The following is a 23,704-nucleotide window of genomic DNA, read 5'->3' as shown; positions in this document are numbered from 1 at the left end:
GGTATTTTTAAAACTCTCAAAAATCTTTCTATAACAAAAGTTGAAACCTTAAAGCTTAATTCATTTTTTTTTTTTTTTTTTTTTTTTTATTATTTATAAATTAAGAACTTATAAGATGTATTATTTATAGAATTAAAAATAAAATAAAAAATAAAGGATATAATTCAAGTTAAAATAAAAAAGAAGAAGAAAAAAAATTAGATAAGAAAATTAGATACACTCTTATAACTTTAAATCCTAAATACTAAAATTTTAAAATTTTAAACCATAAATTCTAAATCCTTACTTTTAATGACATTGAATCCAAATTCTAAACCATCAATTTTAAAACTACATTCTTCAACTTTAAATTATTAAATTCAAATCCAATCAATTATATATTATAATTTAAAATCTTATAGAATAAAATATTTATATTATTAGAATTTAAAATCTCTAAAATAAGAAATTAAGTTAAATTAGAATAAAAAACTATAAATATCAAAAAATTAAAAATATCTTTATAATTCTAAATTCTAAATTTTTAAATCTTTCAATTGATTTTAAAATTTAAATATTTCAAATAATTTGAGCATTTGCTTATAATAATCTACTTGTATATTAAAGATATTAAAGATAATCAAAGATAATCAAAGATATAAGATTACCAAATTCATTCTTTTATAAACCTTCTTTATATTAAAGATAATCAAAGATATGAGATTGCCAAATTCATTTGGCAATGATATTAAGTTTGAGCATATACCTATAGTCAAGGTAGTCAAAGATGTGAGATGACCTAATTCATTTGGCAATATTATTAAGTTTGACTACTTGCCTATAATCAAGGTAGTCAAAGATGTAAGGTTGCCTAACTCATTTGATAATGATGTCAAACTTGAGCATTCATGTAAGCTTGAAATTGTCAAAGATTTGAGGATGTGCAATTCATTTGACAATAATATTAAGCTTAAGCATCTATTTATAATAAAGGTAGTCAAATTTTGATGTTACAAAATTTATTTGGCAATGATGACAATCTTAAATAATAGCTTATATCAAAAGTAGTCAAAGATATGAGGTTGTCCAATTCATTTGGCCATGATGTCAAGCTTAAAAATCCATTTATGATTAAGGTAGTCAAAGATGTTAGATTGCCTAATTCATTTGGCAATGATGTTAACTTAATGTAGTGATTTATGATAAATGTGGTCAAAGATGTGAAGTTACCCAAATCATTTGGCAATAATATCAAGCTTGAGCAATGGTATATTTCATAGGTAGTCAAAGATATCAAGTTTCTTATTTCTTTTGGTAATGATGTCAAACTTGAATAAAAACTTATATCAAACATAGTCAAAGATTTGAGGTTGTCCAATTCATTTAGAAATGATGTCAAAGTTGAATAATCTTTCATATAAAAGGTGGTTAAAAATATGAGGTTGTCGAATCTATTTGGCAAAGATGTCAAGCTTGAACAATAGCTTATATCAAGTATAATCAAAGATGTGAGGTTGCCCAATTCATTTGGCAATAATGTCAAGCTTGAGTACTCTCTCATACAAAATATAGTTAAAGATGTGAAGTTGTCCAATCTATTTGGCAAAGATATCAAGCTTGAACACTAATTTATATCTAAGGTGTTCAAAGATGTGAGGTTACTTATTTCATTCAACAATAATGTCAAAGTTGAATAATCTTTCCTATAAAAGATAGTGAAAGATATGAGGTTGTCTAATCTATTTGACACAGATGTCAAGCTTGAACAATAGCTTATATCAAATATAGTAAAACATATGAGATTGTCTAATTCATTGGGAAATAATGTCAAGCTTGAGCACCTTTTAATAATAAATTATTTTAACATAAAAAGACTTCCTATTGATGTTAATGATCTTAATTTTATACAATCTTTTAATTTAAGTATCTTCAAAGAAATCATATATTTTAATTTATTTGGTAGCATGGTTAAGTTTGAGCATCCATCTAAATCAAGTTCCAATAATATAAAAATCTCAAATTCTTTCTAAATATCTCTACAAATACCTTATATATTTGATATTTTATCATATTGTTCCATGTTGCTTGAATATCTTCACATGAAAAGACTATGTAAATGGCTCTAAACTATAAATATATATTATTTCAATAATTTCAAATAATATCTTGTAATGAATCAATACAAAAATATATTTTAATTTCACCTTCTTATTACTTATAAAAAATTACAATTAGATTTGTTTGTTATTTTAAGAATATTTTTTGAACATTCTTTTGTATAAATTGTTCCTTAAACCATATGATTTTCTATCCTATAAATTGAATATGTAATTCTAAAAATAAACAATCAAAATTAAATATTTTTAAATTCAATATTTAATTTTTGAAAATATTTTAATAATTTTATTTCAACCTACAACTTTCAAATAAAATTTACTACTCTTATATCATTATTCTAAATCTTAAAAGACTTCTACCTTAAAAACTTTAGTACATAAGTAAAAGAATCATTCAAATATAAACATACTTTAAGAAATTTATAATAATAATAGACCATCATAATATAAGACTCCTTAAATATACATACTTTTTTTTGATTGAATAAAAAATCCAACTCAAGATCTATAAAACATCCAACCAAACAATATCTTGTGTAAAACAAACCAACTAAAACAAAAGTCCTTATTGAAAATTCTAATAGGAACAAGTTTCATCTATCCTATACTATTGCCAATTTCAATGTCCTATTAATTATATCATAAATGAGACTTATTTGTTCATTTCACTCAATGTTACTCGGACTTTTACATATTTTTTCCATCTCACATTTAAACTTACAAATTACAAGTATAATACTTATTAATTAAAATAAAATTATCTATATTTAGTAGACTTAATAGCACTTACCACATTCACTCATCACCACACTCTTGTAATTTCTAATATTTCAAAAAAAAAAAAAATACAAAGAAGCATAAACAAGTATAGACCTTATTAAATATACTATAAAAATACATCAAAATATAATTTTGAAGCTTTTTCAAGAAAAAAATACTTAATATATTAAGTGGTTTAAATATATAATTTATTACAATAGAAAAAATTCTATTTTATAAAAATATTTAGTTCTATTTTATTCTCATTCAACTTCTTCTTGAAAATTAAATCTATTCTCTTTATGTATAATCCATAATTCCATATTATTAAGCAACTTATCAAGTGCTTTAAAACTTAACTTCAATGTATTCTTTTCTATCTTCTTATTGTAAAATATCTATTATTTAAAAGTTTTTAATATATACAATATTAAAAAATATAATAAATTAGACACTTACTACTCTTTAGGTAATACAATGAACCATAGAAAAACACATTGAATCAATAGAAATTCACCTATAAAATACTATTCTCAAAAACATACACCTTCACCAAATTTCCTTCTTCATTCTAGAGGGTTTAGATTATTGCTTGTTTTTTGGAGGAAGCAATTGCAACAAAGTCCTCATCAACTAGTCTAGCAATGATGCTATGTATATCAATGAGAGCAACATACAAAGCCCAATTCAACAATTGTGCAACAACTCAATAACACATGTGACTTTGCAAATTGTAACTTAAAATCCAACTAAATTGCCCCCTCTACTTAATTCACTCAAATAAAAAAATATCAAGATTCATCCATGAAAAATCATTCCACTTTACAAGTTTTCATTCATAAACAAAATCTCATCCTTTGAATAACAATTCATTCTATCACAAGTTCATCCAATAGAATCAACGTCTTACAGAACAATATTCCTTGCAACGAATCGCTTTCGATAGAGGTGTTCATTCCTTGCTAAGGTTCATCCGTTCTGGAATTCACACTGTTCGGAAACCTTCAATTCTCGTGTTCCCCTGTCGTCTTCACACAGCTAAGGATTTGGAGAACAACAAGGTCTGGTCGTTGGACCTATTTCGTTCCCTCGCGATCGTCACCACTCACTCATGTGACGAGCCATCCAGGGGAATTACTAAAGAATGAGCAGAACTTAAGCCGTTTAATGAACGATTTAGAACTGGATGGTACCACTTAGTTCCAATGCTCAGTAGTACTGTAGTAATTTAATTTGAAATGGAATACAGATGACAGAAGGGCTCGCAAGGCTTGAACCTTCTAAGATCTACGTCCCTTTTGATAGATCAGCAAATCGCTTGCCCTTTCAATTATGTCAACTTGTCGCTCTTCACCGCAACAGGTCACCTTCCATAATTCCGGAACCACACCCTCACTAGAGTATTAACCAAGTCTCCTGCTTAATAGAACCGATGCCGACCTATCCGTCCGCTATGGGACCAGATTCACTCGGTGCTGGCTAGAACCACTGTGCGAACGGCGCTGAGAGAACAACCAACCCAAAAGGTTGACGCTCGCTTCGCTTCCAAGCGTTACAACTCCGACACAGTAAGTGCAAAACTGGCAATTGTTGTTTCCTTCGTTGGCGGTTATGATAAGCTCTGCTAGCTACAAAGCCCGGCCTTGCGGAACATCACTCCAAGCTCCTCCTGCAAGTCTATTCGGTCTAAATGCAACCCATAGGATGATGACGGTCTTGAGTTCAGCTAAGGGAAGGGTGATGAGAATAGTGATGGACTTGACTGAGTTCCCAGCTCAATTGAAATTGTTGAAGCTGAAAACGCAAAAACTATTAACGACTAAAAAGAAGTGCCAATAGAGAACGAAACAGCAAGAAGAGGACAGAAGCAGCCACTGCCACCGCACCGCCTCTACAACACCAAAATAAACAGTGTGCCAATAGCGCCGGCTGGAGACGACGACGACGACGATTGGAAAAAATCAGCAACAAACGGAGAGAACAATCACAGCCAAGCACGAAGAACCCCAGAAAGTGGCAGTTCGACGGAGCCAAAGCCGAACCAGAGCCGCTCCCACAGTCGAAGAAGAATCAAAAGTAATCAGGAATGTATCAACAACACGGAACAGACCAAGCCTTGAGTCACCACCACCCTCGAGCCGCCGATGGAGAAGGCAAAAACACCGCCGGCCGCCGACCTTGATAAGTAGGTAGGAAAACAAAGAGCTGCCTAGATCCGCAACAATAGGGAACCAGGAGAGGGCACGCCGCGGCCAATCCGCAAAATGGTCCTTGAACCAAACTAAAATGTTGCACGCCGCAACTCCGCTGGACGTTGTAATATGAACCACAAGGAGAGAAAACCAGATCCTCGAAGCCGCACCCGAGCCACCGGCAACGTCGACGACGACGACAGAAGAAGAAAACGAACGGCACCGCGAATACACAAGTATCACTCGCTTCGGGCCTGTTTGCGATTCTGCAGGCATACTTCTGGGTTTTCGGTTGTATTGGGACGACTGGCTCAAATTGCCGTTCTCGACAGCCGCACTGTCGTTTATGCCATCGGTTCTGGATTTCGTCGCTGGAGGTGATATCTGTGCTTGTCACAACTAAGAAAAGGGTGCGGAAAAGTCGCCTGCAACAGTAGGGTCGAACTGCGTGTGCCGTAACCTGACACAACTTGATAGACGTTTGGAAGGTGCAGTAATTCCAATGTAAGGGATTGTTGGATTGTGCTACACTGATCTACCACATTGTCCATGCTCCTCTGCGCTACCATTATTCCATAAGAATCTGATCATTCATTCACACACACACCTTTCTGGCGGTGCTGATGGCGGCGTTGATGGTGTTAGTGCTTCTTCTTGTGCAGGGATGGGTTTGCAGTGTCAGTGAGTACCCCTGAAGACAGTGTGGAGGTAAGAGAATCGCCACCCGTTGGCGCCAACGGGGACGGCTGATGGGTGAAAGACAAGAAAGAAAGTGACGTGGTGGAGTGGAGCCCAGAGGAAGAAGGCGGAGCGATGGATGACGCTCTCGAGGTTCTGAGGATTCCAGCTCAGTTCGTGGACACCCATCTTTCCTTATTCACATCAACAGAATTCCATCTTCAAGGCTCGGGAACAACTTGGATAGTCCTGTCAGGCGCTAATCTGTTTCTTTAGTTCCGAATTCTGAACTCGCATTCTCAGACAAGAACACCTCTCGTTCTTGCTGCCTCTACCACGGAATTGATAGAAACTAAATTGATTTTGGGTTGAATTGAATTGCCTGCCTTTTCATTGTCGAGCATGGTAAGCCAGGCTTCATGGCCGAGACCCTCTTGTCTCTGCGCCTAGTGCAAGTGGCCTGCTTGCGCCCTCTCTTTAGTCTCCTCTTCATGCCGTGTTTTTGGAGGTCCTCTTCAGGCTCTTCAAGGGCCTCGCCTCTTTGTTTCCCCCGTGACATCTTCCTCTTGTCGCCTGCAGCCTCTGCGAGCACCTGCCAATGATGACCAACGTACTAGAAGAGCGGCACCGTGTTTCTCTCCACCTCTAACTACCGTGTGGTTATCTACGTGGTGATTTCGAATTTTTTTCGTTATTGTACTGTACATTCGAGAGATAGACCTAATTTGAGAGGGAATCATATTCGCATGTCATGTTCTGAGCAAGTGCATAATGTTGGTGGAGAAGATTTCTGGAAACAGTAGCGAGGTCATGAAAGTTCACTCTCACAACTTTTTGACTCATTGATAGTTTTAAAACAAAAGGCGTACTTAGAGTGCCAAAATCTTAATTATTAGGTGAAGATTAATTTAAAGAGATTCTAGATAAAGAAAAAAAAGTTTTAGAAGAAAAAATACAATTTGGTATAAAAATCCTAGTATGAATTGCAATGTTAGAAAGCATTTTCTTGAACATCATTTTTCCATCCTTTTGAAGGCATCAATTTAGCATCATTAATCAATTAGAGAAATTTGGAATATATAAGAATCAAATATAGTATGTAGACTAAGCATAGTATGAAGATTGGATATATATGAAACTAAGTATTATATGTGGTCAATCAAAGTCTATCAACATCATATTTTTTATTTTATGAAATAGCTTTTGTAACATTTTTAAATTTTTTTTACATTAATCTATCAAATCAAATTATGGTTTTGAATTGAAAACTATAGTAATTTATTAATCAATCCAAGTTTTTAAACCCACTTCTTTAGCAAAACAAATTGTTTAGAAAATATATATATATATATATATATATATATATATATGTCAAATACACATAGGCTTTTATTAAATTCACCCTCCAATCAAGAAAAAAAAAAAAAAAATGTCTTCTATATCTATTTCTCTACTATTAGATCCAAAACCAATGAAAATCAAATACATTCATCATAATTACCATATTCTTTATCATAAGTAGATTGATTTAATAAAAACCTTAGTCTATTTAAAATTCCTATATATATATATATATATATATATATATATTTCCTAGAGGAAATCCATGCCATTGGCTACAAAAAAGTTTGAAAATAAAATGTAGGAACTTATTATATGCAACATCAATTTTATAATTAATCAACTAAAATAAAAGTTATTGTTGCAAATTTTCATAAGAATAACTTTTAACTATCCTATATTCTTTTCAATTTCAATGTTTTATCAATCATATTATAAATAGAATTTATTTTTCTATTTTATTCAATTTCACATATATTTCTACATATTTCTTTCATATTAAATTTAAACTTATATATTTCATATAATACATATACTAAATAAAACAAAAATATGTACATTTATTAGACTTAATAATATTCATCATATTGATTCATTATTAAAATTTCATAATTTTTAATTAATTATAAATATAAAAAAATATGAACAATATAGATAATAAAATGATCACTTTCTACAGCAATTTAAAATTCTTTCTACATCTATATTTATATTTATTTCTATACATAATTCAACCATCAAAATAAAAACACATTCTCCTATCAAAAAATACAAATGCTTCTACAACAAAGAATTGCATTACAACCAATTAAGTATTCTAAAACTAATAATGTATAAATTATAAATAATTATATAACCTAATATTAAATATATTTAAAATAAAATATTAAAATTCTTTATTTTAATCAAAAAATCAATATAATATATTAAATTACTTTATATTTTATTAATATATATATATAAATATAGATATTATTAAATATATTATAAAATATATTAAAATATGATTTTAAATGGCTTATACAATAAAAATAATGAATGTTTTAAATATTATAAATAAAGATTTTCAATCTAGTATAAAAATTTCTATTTTATAAAAATATTTAATTATACTTTACTCTTATCTAACTTCTACTTGAAAACTAAGTCCATTTTCTTTTAATACAACAAGCTTTCATTTCATAATCAATACAATAAATTTTTAATTTACTATCAATATAACAACTTAATATAATAAATAAAAATAAAAAACAAAACACTTCAAAATAATAGCCACTCAACTTTGCAAAAACTAATCTCATATACATATCTTTTTGCTACAATCCATCCAATTTACCACACTCTTACCAAAACATTCCTTGGTTCAATTCAATTGACACAATTGCCTATTTTTTGGATAAATTAGGTAAAGTACAATAATCTTTGTAGAATACTTTAGTGACGTTGGTACTTGCTTCAACAACAATAAAGTATAGATTTCAAATTAGCAGTTGTTCTACAACTCAAGAAACCATGTGACAGTACAACTCAAGCCAAGACACTAATCCATATGCAAAGAAGTTAAAGATGCAAGCTTTTTAAATTCATTTAGCAATGATGTTAACTTTGAATACCTCTTCATAATAAAAGTAGTCAAAGATGTGAGGTTACCTAATTCATTTGGCAAAGATGTCAAACTTGAACCTTCATTTATATCAAAGTAGTTAAAGATGTGAAGTTGCTTAATTTATTAGGCAATGATGTCAAGCTTGAGTACCTTCTCATTTATAAAGTAGTCGAAAATGTAAGCTTTTTTAATTCATTTGGCAATGATGTCAAGCTTAAGTCTTATCTTAAATATAAAAAAGTCAAAGTTGTGAGGTTGTCCAATTCATTAAGCAATGATGTCAAACTTAAATACCTTCTCATTTGTAAGGTAGTCAAATATATAACTTTTTGAATTTATTTAGAAATAATGTTAGCTTAAGTATTGATTTTAATCAAAAAAAGTCAAAGTTTTGAAGTTGCTCAATTCATTTGGTAATGATATCAAGCTTGAACAATTTCTCATACAAAAAATAGTCAAAGATGTGAGATTGTTTAATTTATTTGGCAATGATGTCAAACTTGAACACCTTTTTATTTATAAGGTAGTCAAAGATGTGAGGTTGGCCAATTCATTTGGCATTGATATCAAGCTTGAGTACCAACTCATATCAAATGTAGTTAAAATAAGAAGACTTCTTTTAGATATTAGTAATGTATTTAATTGTATACAATATCTTAGATTAAATACCTTCAAAGAAGTCATATACTTTATTTCATTTAGTAGTATGATTAAGTTTGAGTATCTTTCTAAGTCTAATTCTAATAATGTAGCAATTTTAAAGAATGAATTTAGAAATTTTTTAATAAAAGAATATTTTTTCAATTACAAGACACTTAAACTTAATTTTTTTTTTTTTCAAACACCTTTGTCATGTAGCATTTGCAATGCTATATTTGTTAATTCTTTTGATAAATAATTTCTATATAGCATGACTAGTAAAAAGAATATTTTAAACTATGAAAATGCTTTACTAATACAAAAAATATACTTAGTATCTTTATAATAATATTTGATGCAAAATCACCAAAATTACAACTTAAAAATTGAAGTGATGAAAAAAATATATATCTAAAAAATATAATATAAAATATATAATATAAAAATAAAAAATCTCCAACTTTTAATTAATGGTTCTTTTTTAATACTATTATTAATTTTATATATGCCATTTGAATAATAGTTATGTAAAATTATCTTATTTGATAATCTATGAAATAAATCTACATTCAAGTTCTACACTCATATGTAGTTATACTCCATTTCCTTCTCAACTATGTTTCTATCCATGTCTTATAGCTGATTATGTATTCTTATAATTCTATCTTTGTCTATTTTTACCAATGATTGATAAATTAATATATCTAATATAACTTTTACATCTTGTTTAAATATGTTTTTTGACTATTGATCCACATTTGCAATGTTCTTTCTTTAGACATGCTTTGTAGATACATATCATTTAAAAAAAAAAAAAAAAAAAAAAAAAGTAAAAAAAAAGTCCAAAAATATTTTCTTCTCTTCAACTTTTAAATTGTCAAAGCTTACTCTTTGTATTTTTCAAATCATGTAGTTATTATTGTTTTCATCTCCATCCAACCCTCTTCTTGTTTTCAACTTTTGTAGAGCTTGCTCCCAACATCTCAATTTCTTGTTTTTTTTCAAAAATACTTTTATAACTTTTAGACTTAATAATAGACCATTGTAGAGTCTTATAATATTTTTGTCAACTTCAATAAGTTTATTGGGCAAATTTTCTTGGCTGCAAGAATGAATAATAAATAACTTCATACTTGTTTCTTCATCAAATTCTTGAATATTTATTTTATAAATTTCTTCACCACAATGCTTTATTGCTTTTAAATCTCAATGTATTGCCATTGATAAAGCATTACATATTACAAGAGGTTGTAAAGCAATTAATAATATTTTCAATGCACTCAACAAAGCATGATGCATTATATATATCTTTTACATTAGCTAATATAGCCTTTGCTATTGTGGTCTTGCCTATTCCACTTGTTTCGACAAGACACAATGCCTTCACTTTATTTGTACATTTTTTTTTTATTTGAAATAAGCATTGTACTCTACCAAATATTTTTTCATTATATAAATTAACCTATAATTAGAAATTTAATTATAAATTAATAAAAGAATAATAATAATAATACTTATATTACATTCTAATCTAATTTTACTAACTTGCACTCATGAAAAGGCATCTAACCATCATAATAGCATAAAAGAATGTGTGCCAATATAAAATATAATCAATCTAATAAATTCATTATATACTTTCTATAACTTTTAATATAAGTCTAATCTTTGGCAATTTATCATGTGTTTGTTGAGATCCATCTAATAATTCTCTAGCCAATACTTCTTTTTCTAAACAAGACAAACTTGAGTCAGAGTTGTTTGTTAGAATTACTTCAAGGTGTTGACTTCCTTTTGAAGCTTTCAGCTGCCCATTATCAATGTCTCTTGCACCAAAAAATAAAGAAGTCCAACTACCAATTCTAGTTCCAAAGCCATTCTACTGATGTTTATGAATTTAAGCTTTTCATTTATAGTGTTCACTCCATCTTTGATAACATCAAATAAGCCTAGGCCTTCGTCTATAAGAGAACTCATTGGAGAGCATATTGAAGACAACAATAATAGCTCTATTGGATCTTCAAAATTATGGCAAAATCTAGTACTTTCATAAAAAGGGGACTTTGGTTGACTATGTAACTTACACATAATGGATCGAGAGTACAAAAGGTAGGTGAGTGGTACAAAAATTTCAGAATATCAATTCAAAAGAAATTAATCTAAAGATTGGGTGCCGATTCTATGTAATAGTGAAGAAAAACTTGGTAAATAATAAACTAACCTAAAATTGATTTTGAACTCAAGTACTTAATAAGAGAAATATCAAAGCTTAGTTTTTATCACCTTCAATTTAAAAATTTGTAACTTAGCTCTATTACATTTTTTAAGTCTTTAGTAATATCCTCTACTTATATTAGTTCTTTAAGTTTTTTATTAAAAATTTCTCTACAAAATTTAACATACTTCCATAGTTCTACTTTTATTTTTATTCTACGTCATCTATAATTTAAGAGCAATAGATATATCAATGCTTACATGGATACAAGCAAATGATTTTAGTAACCTAAACCTTATCTTCTCCATGTCGACACCACTTTTACATCTCTTATATCATTCTTTAAAAGATTGAAGTTATTTAATTTTAGAATCTTTTTTTGCAATAACTTCTTTAAATAGAGCGACCTTGACGATCAAGTAGAACTTAAAAGGATTAAAGATTGATAATTATAATTAGTCAAATTAAATATATCTTTATTAATCCTTACAAGATAAGGATTAGATAATATTATTATCAAATAGATGCAAATAGATATCTTAGAAAAATCTTGCAAGATGTTAGTAAAAAAGATACATTGTCATACATTAGATATGCTCTTCAATAAGTGAAAAGAAGAATGTACTATTAAAAAATTATAAAGTTACATGTAACACTTCCAACAAATGAGAACACATATCTAAAAGAATAAAGTGCCAAAAATACATCTCCAAGAATAAAGGCTCCAAACTATACCTACACCCAAAGATTTTAAATTTCTCTACTTTCTTTATTACTATAGATAGCTCCAAGCTCCACTGTTAAAACTCTTTTAGCAAATTTTAATGTGCTACCAATCTCTCCAAAGGAATCCACACTTGGACTTTTGTATACAAACATCAATATATTTGCTTAACTACGTATATAAGAATGATGAACAAAAAACAATCACACACTACTAAATAATTATTATAATAACCATGGAATAACCACCATATCAAAGGACTAGAACTAATGTTGTTATATATAATAAATAATAATAAAAAGTATCCAAAATCAATGTGTGGACTAATCATTAACATCTCTATCTTCCAATACCTAATGAATCTTCTAGAAGTTGTAGAAGCTTGTTATTCGTGTAAAACATATGACTACTCTTTTGTACCATTGCAACTGTAATATTACTTAGGATTGAGAGAGATTTGTTGATATATTGAACTTCCTTCAATCTATCACTTGTAGCTTTAGACCGATCTACTTGTTCACTTCTAGTGAGTTCAATTAAATGGAGTGATTTCCTTAAAACAACTCTAGATTCCAGATCTATGCCATACACATGCACTATCAAAATACTATACACAAAAAAAAGTTGTGTCTTAATATTAACTTCTAAATTGCTTAGAATTGTCATTAACACTATCTTCTAAATCTTAGATATGTGTATGATTCTCTTTTTAATATAATAAGTAGAAACAAAATTGAGATGACATTCATTAAAATTTTAGATTAAACTAAATAAAAACTATCAACCCGTTTAGTCACAATTTAGCTTGTGTTTATCTAATATCAAGTAGGTAAGTAAATACAAAGTACATCAAGAAAAACTTGAAAAGACTTATCACAAAGCAAAGTGACATAGATAATGACAACATGAAGAAAAGACAAGAAAGAATGATACTTATGAAATCTGCTATTGTACTTATTAAGAGTTGTAGCACCAATTGTTCTATTCTTTTGACCAACTTTCCTTAGGCCCGGCATATCTTTTGTTGACCATATTGACATCCTACTGACATCAAGGATATTTAGACCATTTAACTAAGAGTTGTTCCAAATCTCCAGTATGCTTATAATCAAGACAAAAAATACACATATTCAAGATAGTCAAAGATATAAGGTTGCCTAATTCATTTGGCAATGATGTCAAGATTGAACATCTACTTATATCAAATTAAGCCAAAGATGTGAAGTTGCCTAACTCATTTGAAAATAATGTCAAGCTTGTACATTCACTTATTTCAAATTTAGTTAAAGATGTGAGATTGCCTAATTCATTTGGTAATGATGTCAAGTTTAAGCACCCACTTATATCAAATTTAGTCAAAGATGTAAGGTTGCTTAATTCATTTGGCAATAATATCAAGCTTGAGTACTTCCTCATATTCAAGGTAGTCAAAGATGTGAGGTTGTCCAATTAATTTGGCAATGATGTCAAGCTTGAACACTTCCTCATATTCAAGGTAGTCAAAGATGTGAGGATGCCCAATTCATTTGGCAATGATGTCAAGCTTGAGCACCAACTTACATTAAAATAAGTCAAAGACATGAGATTGCCTAATTCATTTGGTAATGATATCAAGCTTGAACTTTCATTTATATCAAATTTAGTCGAAGATGTGAGGTTGCCTGATTCATTTGGCAATGATGTCAAGCTTGAGCACCAACTTACATCAAAATAAGTCAAAGATATGAGATTGCCCAATTTATTTGACAATGATGTCAAGCTTGAGCATTCACTTATATCAAATGTAGTCAAAGATGTGAAGTTGCTTAATTCATTTGGCAATGATATCAAGCTTGAGCATTCATTTATATCAAATTTAGTCAAAGATGTGAGTATGCCTAATTCATTTGGCAATGATGTCAAGCTTGAGCACCTCTTTATGATAAAGGTAGTCAAAGATGTGGGGTTGCCCAATTCATTTGGCAATGATGTCAAGCTTGAGTATTCACTTATATCAAATTTAGTCAAAGATGTAAGGTTGCCCAATTCATTTGGCAATGATGTCAAGTTTGAGCACCCACATATATCAAATGTAGTCTAAGTTATAAAGTTGCCCAATTCATTTGGTAATGATATCACGCTTGAGCCCCCACTTATAGTAATGGTATCAAAGATGTCAGATTGCCGAATTCATTTAGCAATGATAGCAAACTTGAGCACTTCCTTATAATAAATGTAGTCAAAGATGTGAAGTTGTCCAATTCATTTGGCAATGATGTCAAGTTTGAGCACCCACTTATATCAAATGTAGTCTAAGATTTGAGGTTGCCGAATTTATTTGGCAATGATGTCAACCTTGTGCATTCACATATATCAAATGTAGTCAAAGATGTGAGGTTGCCCAATTCATTTGGCAATGATGTTAAGCTTGAGCATCTCCTTATGAAAAAGGTAGTCAAAGATGTGAGGTTGCCCAATTCATTTGGCAATGATGTCAACCTTGAGCATTCACTTATATCAAATTTAGTCAAAGATGTGAGGTTGCCCAATTCATTTGGCAATGATGTCAAGCTTGAACACCCTCTTATAATAAACGTAGTCAAAGATGTGAGGTTGCCTAATTCATTTGGCAATGATGTCAAGCTTGAGCATCTACTTACATCAAAGGTAGTCAAAGATGTGAGGTTGCTTAATTCATTTGCCAATGATGTCAACCTTGAACACCCTTTTATAATAAAGGTAGTCAAAGATGTGAGGTTGCCCAATTCATTTGGCAATGATGTCAAGCTTGAGCACCAACTTGCATCAAAATAAGTCAAAGATATGAGATTGCCTAATTCATTTCGCAATGATGTCAAGCTTAAGCACCCCCACATACACAAGGTAGTCAAAGATGTGAGGTTGCCGAATTCATGTGGCAATGATGTCAAGCTTGAGTACCTACTTATATCAAAGATAGTCAAAGATGTGAGGTTGGCCAATTCATTTGGCAATGATGTTAAGCTTGAGCACCTCCTTATGAAAAAGGTAGTCAAAGATGTGAGGTTGCCCAATTCATTTGGCAATGATGTCAACCTTGAACATTCACTTATATCAAATTTAGTCAAAGATGTGAGGTTGCCCAATTCATTTGGCAATGATGTCAAGCTTGAGCACCCTCTTATAATAAAGGTAGTCAAAGATGTGAGGTTGCCTAATTCATTTGGCAATGATGTCAAGCTTGAGCATCTACTTATATCAAAGGTAGTCAAAGATGTGAGGTTGCCTAATTCATTTGGTAATAATGTCAAGCCTGAACACCCTTTTACAATAAAGGTAGTCAAAGATGTGAGGTTGCTCAATTTATTTGGCAATGATATCAAGCTTGAGCACCAACTTACATCAAAATAAGTCAAAGATATGAGATTGCCTAATTCATTTGGCAATGATGTCAAGCTTAAGCACCTCCTTATGAAAAAGGTAGTCAAAGATGTGAGGTTGCCTAATTCATTTGACAATGACGTCAACCTTGAGCATTCACTTATATCAAATTTAGTCAAAGATGTGAGGTTGCCCAATTCATTTGGCAATGATGTCAAGCTTGAGCACCTCCTTATGAAAAAGATAGTCAAAGATGTGAGGTTGCCTAATTCATTTGGCAATGATGTCAAGCTTGAGCATTCACTTATATCAAATGTAGTCAAAGATGTGAGGTTGCCCAATTCATTTGGCAATGATGTCAAGCTTGAGCATTCACTTATATCAAATGTAGTCAAAGATGTGAGGTTGTCCAATTCATTTGGCAATGATGTTAAGCTTGAGCACCTCCTTATGAAAAAGGTAGTCAAAGATGTGAGGTTGCCCAATTCATTTGGCAATGATGTCAAGCTTGAGCATTCACTTATATCAAATGTAGTCAAAGATGTGAGGTTGCCCAATTCATTTGGCAATGATGTCAACTTTGAGCATTCACATATATCAAATGTAGTCAAAGATGTGAGATTGCCCAATTCATTTGGCAATGATGTTAACCTTGAGCATTCCCTTATATCAAATGTAGTCAAAGATGTGAGGTTGCCCAATTTATTTAGCAATGATGTCAACCTTGAGCATTCACTTATATCAAATTTAGTCAAAGATATAAGGTTGCCCAATTCATTTGGCAATGATGTCAAGCTTGAGCACCCTCTTATAATAAAGGTAGTCAAAGATGTGAGGTTGCCTAATTCATTTGGCAATGATGTCAAGCTTGAGCATCTACTTACATCAAAGGTAGTCAAAGATGTGAGGTTTCTTAATTCATTTGGCAATGATGTCAAGCCTGAACATCCTTTTATAATAAAGGTAGTCAAAGATGTGAGGTTGCCCAATTCATTTGGCAATGATGTCAAGCTTGAGCACCAACTTACATCAAAATAAGTCAAAGATATGAGATTGCCTAATTCATTTGGTAATGATGTCAAGCTTGAGCACCCTCTTATAATAAAGGTAGTCAAAGATGTGAGGTTGCCAAATTCATTTGGCAATGATGTCAAGCTTGAGCAAATCCTTATATCAAAGGTTATCAAAGATCTGAGGTTGCCTAATTCATTTGGCAATGTTGTCAAGCTTGAGCACCAACTTACATCAAAATAGGTCAAAGATATGAGATTGCCCAATTCATTTGGCAATGATGTCAAGTTTGAGCACCCACTTATATTGAAGTTTTTTAAATAGAGAAGACTTCCTATTGATGTTGGTAATGAATGTAATTGTTTACAATCTTTCAAATTAAGTATCTTTAGAGAAGTCATATACTCCAAATCATTTGGTACCATAGTTAAGTTTGAGCATCCTTCTAAGTCAAGTTCTAATAATGTAGCTATTCTAAAAAATGAATTTGGAAATATTTCTATAAAAGAACAATTTCTCAATTGTAAGATATTTAAACTCTCTAATTTTTTCCAAACATCTATGTCATGTAGCATTTGCAATGCTTTGTTTGTTGATTCTCTTGGTAATTTTTTTTTTTTAGGCATATCTAATAGAAAACATTTTAAACTAAGAGAATGTTTTATCAACACAAAAAATATGCTTAATATTCTTATAATGATATTAGGTGCAAAATCACCAATAGTACAACTTAAAAATTGAAGTGATGAAAAAGAATCACTTCTTATTTTACTTATAATGTTGTTGTTTACGTTGTTATAAAATAATCCCTCCAACTAAAAACCAACACAGTTAAATACATAATTAGATTAAAATTTCTGAATTAGTGATACATTTAATGTACATACAAATCTATTTATAATACAAGATTTATATTTATGCATAATAACTTTACATCAATATACATCTAAAATACATAATATAAATAACATAACATACAAATAAAAAAACCTCTAATTTTTAATTGTTCATTCTTTTCTAATACTATTATTAGTTTTAAGCATGCAATTGGGATAATAGTTACATAAAATCACCTTGTTTGAAAATCCATAAAATAGATCTACATTCAGGTTCCACATTCGTGTGTATTTATACTCCATTTCTTTCTCAACAATATTTCTACCCATGTCTTGTAGTTGATCATGTATTCTTATAATTTTATCTTTGTCTATTTTTACCAATGATTGGTAAATCAATGTATTCAATATAACTTCCATATCTTGTTCAAATATATTTTTTTGACTATTGGCCCACATTCGCAATGCTCTTCCTTTTGACATGCCTTGTGGATATACATCACTACTAAAAAAACAACATATGTCCATAAACATTTTCTTCTCTTCATCTTTCAAATTGTCAAAGCTTACTCTTAGTATCTTCCAAATCTTGTAGTTACTATTGTTTTCATCTCCATCCAACTCTCTTCCCCTTTTCAATTTTTGTAGAGCTCGCTCCCAACATCTCAATCTCTTGTTCTCTCTCAAAAATGCTCCCATAACTTTTAGACTCAATGGTAGGCCATGGCAAGCTTTTACAATCTTTTCTCCAACTTCAACTAATTCATTTGGCAAATTTTCTTGGCCACAAGAATGAGTGTTAAATAACTTCATACTTGTTTCTTCATTAAGTTCTTCAATATTTATTATACAAACTTCTTTACCATAATGCTCTATTGTTTTTGAATCTCGAGTGGTTGTAACCAATGTGCTACCATTGCTAGCATATATGTCATCCATAGGCACAACATCTTCAATTTGACTTTGATTCTTCACATTATCAAATACAAAAATGGTTTTGTTCTTCATCAAGAATGATTTCAACATTTTTTGAGCTTCTTCAACATTCCTTGGTTTTGATTTGACTTTGAATTGTTCTAAAATATTGCAAGAAGTTGTGAAGCAATCAACTCCATTTTCAATGCACTCAACAAAGCATGATGCATCATATATGTCTTTTACATCAGCCAACATAGCCTTTGCTATTGTGGTCTTGCCTATTCCACCCATTCCAATAAGACATAATACCTTCATTTTATTCACACATTCTTTTTTTATTCGAGATAAATATTGTTCTCTACCAAATGTATCTTCGTCAAGTAAATCAACCTACAATTAAAAATTCAACCATATATTAACAAAAGAATATTAGTAATAATAATCATAATAATATTTATTTTTTATTCTAATCTAGTTTTATCAACTAATACTCATGAAAAGGTATCTAATCCTGACTATAAGCATATAAGAGTATGTGCCAATACAAAATTTAAGCAATCTAATAAATTCATTACATACTTTCAATAAATTTTTGTACGAGTTTTACCTTTGGCAATTGGTAAAGTATTTGTTGCAATTCTTCATTTTGATGGTAGTTGTTCTTTGATACTCCAAAATATGGTGCATTTGGCACATTCATTCCAACTAAAAACTTACATTTTAATAAGTTCAGTCTTTCACAAATGGTTGCAAACTTTGGCCGATGCAAAGGATTCAACCTCCAACATTCTCTAATAAGCTCTATCAAGTCATCACAATTTGAAGGTAGCTTTAGTCTTTCACCTTTTTCAATTCTTTCTAATATGTCTTTCATGCCAAGAGCATCATAAAATGGATCTTTTTTTGAAAGAATCTTGGAACATATCATCGCAAATGAGTAAACATCAGCCTCAAAAGGACACATTGCCATTGTTTGAAATCTATTTTTTAGTGCCTCTGGAGCCATATATTTAGGAGTACCATAAATATAATTATTCTCTGTGGCTATTGAATTTCTTCCAACTTCAATCTTGGACATTCCAAAATCAATCACTTTCACAATAGCATGTCGAACAATCTTATTTTTAATCTTTGATTCCACAATATTAACCAAAATATTCTCAGGCTTAAGATCACGATGTGCAATGTGCATGTCATGCAAGTAACACATTCCTTTTGCAATTTGATGCATGATGTCAATGAGAAAAATATAAGATACTTCTTTCTCTTCTTTTAACATATTGCTCAAATTGTTTTCCATCAATTCCATTCCAATATACAAATATTCTTTTTTGTCTTTTGTTTCAAAAGACTCAACACTTCCATTAACACTATCTTTCATTGCAAAATAATATGTTATCAAATTTGGATGGCTTATACTTGCTAGAATATTCACTTCTTTAATGAACAACTTATCATATGCAACATCAATTTTTTTAGTTGCACACAAAAGTCCCAACCACTTAGATTTATAAACTTCTCCAAAAGTTCCAGGTTTTCCCTTCACATATTCTATGATTTCAAGACTTGTCATATCTATTGTAAAATTTAAAGCATCCAATTCTCCAATCTCTATGTAGTACAAGTCTTTGTACCTTTGTAATAAGTGCTTTACTGATGCATGATGTTCAAAATCTTCTTCTTTACTTGCATGAATCAACAGCTCATGTAAAAATATAACATCAACTTCTACTTCTTGACATGTAGCAACATTAAAAGTAGCAAATATAATGTCTTCAAATTTGTTAGGATAATGCTTTAAAAGAAAATTACTTGCTATATCACTACAACATTTTAAATCTAATATTAGTTCTCTAAAAGTCTCTTTGTTATTGAATTGGAATATAGCTTCTTCACACCAATTTGGTTTTCCACACTTCTTTACTAAAAAGTAAGATTTATTCATTATAAAAAATAACTCACTTAATAGAAGTCCAAACTCTAATTTATCATTGGTACAAGTCATTAGGTGGTCAAAAACCTTTGTAACATTTTCAATTTTCTTGCACAAATTAGTACATTGATTTCTATTCAACATGTTCTTTTTCTTCAATAAAACCTTGAATGCTCCAATGTAGACTTTAGAACCTTCCCAAGTATCTCCACAAATACCTTGTATGTTTGACATTTTTTCATATTGTTCCATGGTGCTTGAAGATCTTGACATGAAGAGCCCATGTAAATAACCCCAAACCATATATATAAATTTCTTGAATAATTCCAAAAGATATCCCATCTTGATTTTGTAAACTAATAAAATCAATTTCACCTTCTCACCACATGTAGAAAACATGTTAGATGTGTTTAGAATTTCAAAAAATCTTCCCAAACTCTTTTATACAAATTGTTCCACAAACCATACCATTTTTTTATCCAACAAAATGAATCTATACTTCTAAAACCAAACCATCACTTAATTTATGTACATATTTTAATAATCTCATTTCAACCTATGTTAAAAATTACTAATCCTATGTCAAACATCAAAACCTTAAATTACTCAAAGAAATCTACCTAAAAATTTTAAACAAAAATGAAATAATCTACCAACAAGATGCAAAGTTCAAACATTTAAAATATCTATGTAACAAAGTACACAAGTCACTCTAGAGAACTTTTGTCGTAGAGGATACCCAAAGAAGTTAAATTGCAGTTCAACCATCTGCCGCCAACGCAAGGATGACAAGTAAGATTGCCGTTTCTCAAACAGGTTTGAAGAAAATCACATCTCATCGTTCAGATTGCCCGCAAACGTTCCACCACGACTCGCTCAGCGCCGCTTCTCAAATACACATGCACCAGGCGTTGAAGACTACAGCAAAACCTCGAGCGCCTCAAGTGCTCTCCACCAAAAAGCACTTCGTGACATCCATTCAAGCCAGACTGGACCCTCTCCGGCACAGGAAACGGATCAGTCGTGCAGACACGAAATCAGCATCCACACAACGCTCTTGCTCCTCAAACCACTGGGGCTTGACACTACAACCCGACAGGACACCTAGAGGAGAAATAAACTAATACAGGTTACAGGGGCACAAAATCAATGATTTATGGCTATCCCACACTGAAGATTGAAAGGAGAAGTGAGGTATCTCAACAATCATGATACGCGTGGGAACACCGAAAGCCACGCAACGCAATATGCAAGCCCCTCGAAACCTAATACATACCCTAAAGCATACCCTGATGCAGCAACCACTGTGAACCGTACAACGAACCAAAACTCCGCAACCTCCGACAGTGCCAAGCCACGTATTGGTGAATCTCTCTCACCCGACGTAAAGATCCCACAGAGAAATTTCCCTCCGCCTCTGAACACCCCGCAATGCCACAAGCTGCGCCGGCCACCACCAAACCCCTGCACTATCGATAAACCCTAAATAGTGCGGAGACGCGCAATCCCCTCCGGACTCAAAGGCCCTCTGCAAGTCCCACTGGGCCGGGCTGGTGCCCGTGGAGGACTGTTCCGTGGAACATGCCTCCAGTGGATGGGCTTTGTTTTTATATTAGATCAACTTACTACTATTTAATATTTATTTTCGATAAATCAACAATATCATCGTTCAATTACACCTACATTGTCTGGTTGCATTTTCTCTACAGCCTTATTTCCTATCTTTATGTGACATCTTGGTTGAAATGCTGGGGATCTTGTCCTCGTTTTCAGTGCAGTTTTTTTTCTTCTTCTTCTTAGCTTCAGATTGATGCAATGCTTTTGCCTCTTGTTTAGCATAATTCTTTGCATGGATTTGATATCTCTACACCTTGCTTGCATTGGTCATTGGTCGCAAATCCGGCATGATTCTTTGCATATTTTAACTATGGACATTAGTGAAGGTGGTGCATTGTGTTTACAATAATGTGCCAAGTAGCGACATATATATGAGGTTAGGAATAAATTGATGAGACTATTGGCATGTGGATTGCAAAATTTAATGTGGTGATGTTTTTCAATAATTATGCCTCATTTGATGTTTTTCCCATTACATGCCATTTAATGCAATTGCAAGTGATCATCTTGAATTTAATTATAGTTGTTGAAAAAAAAATAGTATTTAATATGTCATAAATTCTTGTGAATATGGACTTTGGATGCCTTTGTTCAAATTAGAAGATGTCATATGTATAGTTTTTTAAGATATGGTTGGATGGCTACAACATGGACAATAATTGTGGCAGAGCTAAGGCTAGAGATATCAACAAGTAGATTTGGATGCATCAAAGTTAAATTATGGATAGAAGCATTGCTAATTGTATAGTTGTGATTCCAAAATATGTTGGTGCATTAGTATTGACTAAAATCAAGTAAAAGATGATGGATGGCAATAAAATAGGACAAATATTGATTAAAGCTTCTATTTGGGAATTAGGATCTTGATCATCTATAATTTGTAAATTATCTATGTATTCAAATATTTGATGTAATGGCACTAGTACAACAATAGTACTTGAATTCTTTAGATAGTAGTATTTTAGTTTAGTTATATTAACAATGGTTGTATGTGGATCATAATAATCTTGATTGATGAGGAGAATTGTGTTATTAGGTAGTATTAATTAGATGCAATAAAAGTAGTGTCATATAGGATTAAATTTTTTGTACTAATTTTAGAATCATAAAAATATCATAAAATTAAATCTTCTTTTTGAAAAGTACATCATGGTTTGTTGGATTTATAATATTCAACTATTTTTATTTGGCTATCAATGATATTTTATTGCATTGTATTACGTAATTCATCAATGTGGTGCATACTTCTATGGAGTAGGTGACTAAAATATTGGAGCAATTTATTTGATAGAAAGCAATAGTTATATGTCCTATATTAACTTGAAGAAGTTGCTTTTTGTGGCATCCTTATATATAACTTAATAGGTCCTTAAGATTATTAATAAACATATATTTTAGTTGACTTGATTTTGTAATTACAATTTTTTCAACATGGTTAATAAAAACTTGGTTAAGGATTTTTCTAATCCATTATCTTGTGGATAATAAATGATAGAGGTATAATATTCAATAATATATTCTTACATAAGGTCATTTATAACTTCGTTAATAAAGTATATGTCTTGATTGAATACAATTTCTAAAGAGCATCTAAAGTAAGTGATAATATTTTTGTAGAAAAAGATTGCCATAATGATGACTAAATTGATACATAAAGCCTTAGCATTTATCCATTTGGTGATATAGTTTGTGATTGCTAAAATATATTTATGCCTCTTGTATGTTGTTAGTTTAATAATGCCAATGAAATATAAGCTCCAACATATGAATGATCCAAGTGGTAAGAAAAAATATAATTGA

The 23,704-nt window shown here is 30.8% G+C and overlaps 1 protein-coding gene across 5 annotated transcripts; it reads right to left on the bottom strand.

The window, feature by feature from the left end:
* Positions 1–12,134: 12,134 nt before the first annotated feature.
* LOC112295531 (uncharacterized) lies at positions 12,135–21,856 on the bottom strand. 5 transcript variants are annotated; one of them, XM_073540821.2, is made up of 4 exons: positions 21,564–21,856; positions 18,962–21,276; positions 17,674–18,744; positions 12,135–17,415 (listed from the first exon to the last, which is right to left on the bottom strand). In XM_073540821.2, exons 2-4 carry the CDS (start codon positions 20,684–20,686, stop codon positions 14,542–14,544), a joined length of 5,670 nt encoding a protein of 1,889 aa, XP_073396922.2. In that variant the 5' UTR covers positions 20,687–21,276; positions 21,564–21,856; the 3' UTR covers positions 12,135–14,541. The 5 variants fall into 5 exon arrangements, with proteins under 5 accessions (XP_073396922.2, XP_073396923.2, XP_073396924.2 ...); XM_073540822.2 differs by having other exon boundaries at positions 21,667–21,804; XM_073540823.2 differs by having other exon boundaries at positions 18,962–20,662; positions 21,027–21,766.
* Between the last annotated feature and the right edge of the window lie 1,848 nt (positions 21,857–23,704).

The sequence above is a fragment of the Physcomitrium patens genome, chromosome 18 (genome assembly GCF_059467195.1).
Source record: "Physcomitrium patens ecotype Gransden chromosome 18, ASM5946719v1, whole genome shotgun sequence".
Taxonomy (NCBI): Eukaryota; Viridiplantae; Streptophyta; class Bryopsida; order Funariales; family Funariaceae; genus Physcomitrium; species Physcomitrium patens.
This window is presented reverse-complemented; position numbering and strand designations above follow the sequence as displayed.